The 2,405-nt window shown below is 60.4% G+C and overlaps 2 protein-coding genes across 3 annotated transcripts in view; both read left to right on the forward strand.

Annotated features, from left to right (window-relative positions):
* Nucleotides 1–1,576, forward strand: part of LOC102752094 (leukocyte immunoglobulin-like receptor subfamily A member 6) — a 3,643-nt gene extending 2,067 nt beyond the window's left edge. For both annotated transcript variants that reach the window (XM_015565809.1, XM_015565810.1), the window contains 2 exons: nucleotides 641–937; nucleotides 1,197–1,576. In XM_015565809.1, coding sequence (XP_015421295.1) covers nucleotides 641–937; nucleotides 1,197–1,513 — 614 coding nt within the window. In that variant the 3' untranslated portion in view covers nucleotides 1,514–1,576. The remainder of the gene's footprint in view (nucleotides 1–640; nucleotides 938–1,196) is intronic.
* LOC107183551 (leukocyte immunoglobulin-like receptor subfamily A member 6) overlaps nucleotides 1–2,405 on the forward strand; it is a gene marked incomplete at its 3' end in the record, with an annotated part of 18,530 nt that overhangs the window by 12,204 nt on the left and 3,921 nt on the right. The window lies entirely within an intron of this gene.

A 2,405-nucleotide genomic window follows, 5' to 3' on the forward strand; every position in this document is an offset into this window, starting at 1 on the left:
TCACAGGCTCTCCTGGACCCATAACTCACAGCGACAGCCCAGTGGGCAGTTCCAGGCCCTGTTCGCTGTGGGCCCCGTGACCCCCAACCACAGGTGGAGGTTCAGATGCTATGGTTCTTACAGGAACAGCTCCCAGGTGTGGTCACACCCCAGTGAGCACTTGCAGCTCCTAATCTCAGGTGAGTCACATTATTGTCTCATCCATGGATTGAGGCACCAGATACATTATTGGCATCTTTGTTGTGACAGGAGCCCCATGTGAGAGTGTGAAGGGTATACAGGTGACCCTGGTGTAAAGACACAGACAGAGACAGTGAGACCAGGGAGCCGGGCCAGGAGAAGGGGGTTTATGGGAGGAGCAGCCCCTGTAATTCCTGTCAGGTCTCCCCAGGTGAGTCTGGGAAGCCCTCCCTCCTGAGCCAGCAGGGCCCCACCCATTATTGTCCCATCCAAGGATTGAGGCACCTGATACATTGTTGGCATGTTTGCTGGGAGTGGAGCCCCATGTGAGAAGGTGGGGTGAAGGCTTACATGGGCTTCTGGGCCAGAGACACAGAGAGACAGTAAGATCTGGGGGCCAGGCCAAGAGAAGAGGGTTATGGGAGGAGCAGCCCCTGCAATTCATGTCTGGTCTCCCCAGGTGAGTCTGGGAAGCCCAACCTCCTGAGCCAGCAGGGCCCCATTGTGGCCTCTGGACAGAACCTGACCCTCCAGTGTCGCTCTGATGTCGGCTATGACAGATTCGCTCTGCACAAGGAGCGGGGACGGGACCTCCCCCAGAGCCTTGTCCTGCAGCCCCAGGCTGGGCTCTCTCAGACCCACTTCCCCCTGGACACTGTGAGCAGATCCCACGGGGGCCGGTACAGATGCTACGGTGGATACAACCTTTCCTCTGAGTGGTCGGCCCCCAGTGACCCCCTGGACATCCTGGTGGCAGGTGAGGAGCCACTGGGTTCAGTCAGGGACCCGATTCTGCACAGGCCCTGCTGTGGTCTCAGGGGGTGAGGCCAGAATGACAGTGCAGGGCCCCAGGGAGGGAGAGAGACAGAGAGAGACAGGGGGTGGGAGGGGAGAGGGGGAGACTCAGAGAAACAGAGTCAGACAGAGAGGAGGGTTTTCAGAGAGAGGCCTGATGACTCTCAGGGCAGAACAGGTGGGCAGGCAGCCCTCACCCTCCCCCCCCTCCCTCTCTCTAGGACACCTGCCTGACAGACCCTCCCTCTCGGTGCAGCCAGGCCCCTGGGTGGCCTCAGGGGAGAATGTGACCCTGCTGTGTCAGTCACATAGCCCGAGGGACACGTTCTTGCTGTCCAAGGAGGGGACAGCCAACCCCCTGCTTCGTCTGAGATCAGAAAACCGAGCTCGGCTGTACCAGGCAGAGTTCTCCATGAGTCCTGTGACCTCAGCCCACGGTGGCACCTACAGGTGCTACAGCTCAAACAGCTCCTCCCCCTTCCTGCTGTCACCACCCAGTGACCCACTGAAGCTCCTGGTCTCAGGTGAGGGCCCCTGACCCTGTCTGCTGTACTGTCAGCTTAGGGTCCTGTCCCCAGAACAATCATGGGATGAAAGGGAGGGAGGGACTATAGGGATGGTCACCCAGAGGAGATCTGCCCCTCAGAGACCCCCTGTCCCCTCCTCACCCCTCCCCTCACCTGGTCCAGAAGGCGCCAGGTGGGCAGTGGGAAGAACTTGGTGAGGACTGTGTGTGAGGGGGGCTCCAGGGTCAGCCCCATGGTGTCCCCCTCTTCCTGTCCTTCCCAGGTCCCCTGGGACCCTGCCCCTCTCTCACCAGGTGCTCTTTGCTAAGAGCAAGACAGCGCCCCTGGGCAGTTCTGAGTCTGAGGGCCTAATGCCGCCCATGCACTAAGGGCAGGCTGTGTCCTAAGGCTGCTAGGAGTAGGGGTCACATTTCATGGAACCAAGGGCTGCAGGGGCTCTCAGGATCAGTCTCTCTGACCCAGGGAGTCAGGCCCACAGAGAGGAAAGTGGGGGTCTCTGTGGGGAGGAGGTGGGTGTCTCCGTGGGGACAGGGGCTGAGCTATAAGGGATTCAGGTCCCTCTGAAGTCTCTCACTTGGACATCCTTTCCCCTGTCTGGGCCTCAGTGTCTCCAGGTGTCAAGGAGAGAATCCTTGTCCAGAGCTTAGATTTCCTGTCAGTTCTGGTCCTGACCTCCTGGGAGAGGGGGCCTCACAGGGACCCCCCAGGATGTGATGTTATGGGGCCTGTCCCCTCTGTCTCCGTGACGGTGACACTGTACAGGGAGGGGCGGGCAGGACAAGGGTCCGGACACCCAGTCCTCCCCCTCAGCTCAGGCTCAGCTCAGAGGAGGGAACAGGGTGGATCGGCCCTGGTTCAGCTCCAGGCTCTGCTGCTCCTGCTGTGGGGCTGGGCGGTCAGTGC

Source organism: Myotis davidii, unplaced genomic scaffold, assembly GCF_000327345.1.
Source record: "Myotis davidii unplaced genomic scaffold, ASM32734v1 scaffold1642, whole genome shotgun sequence".
In the NCBI taxonomy this organism is placed as follows: Eukaryota; Metazoa; Chordata; class Mammalia; order Chiroptera; family Vespertilionidae; genus Myotis; species Myotis davidii.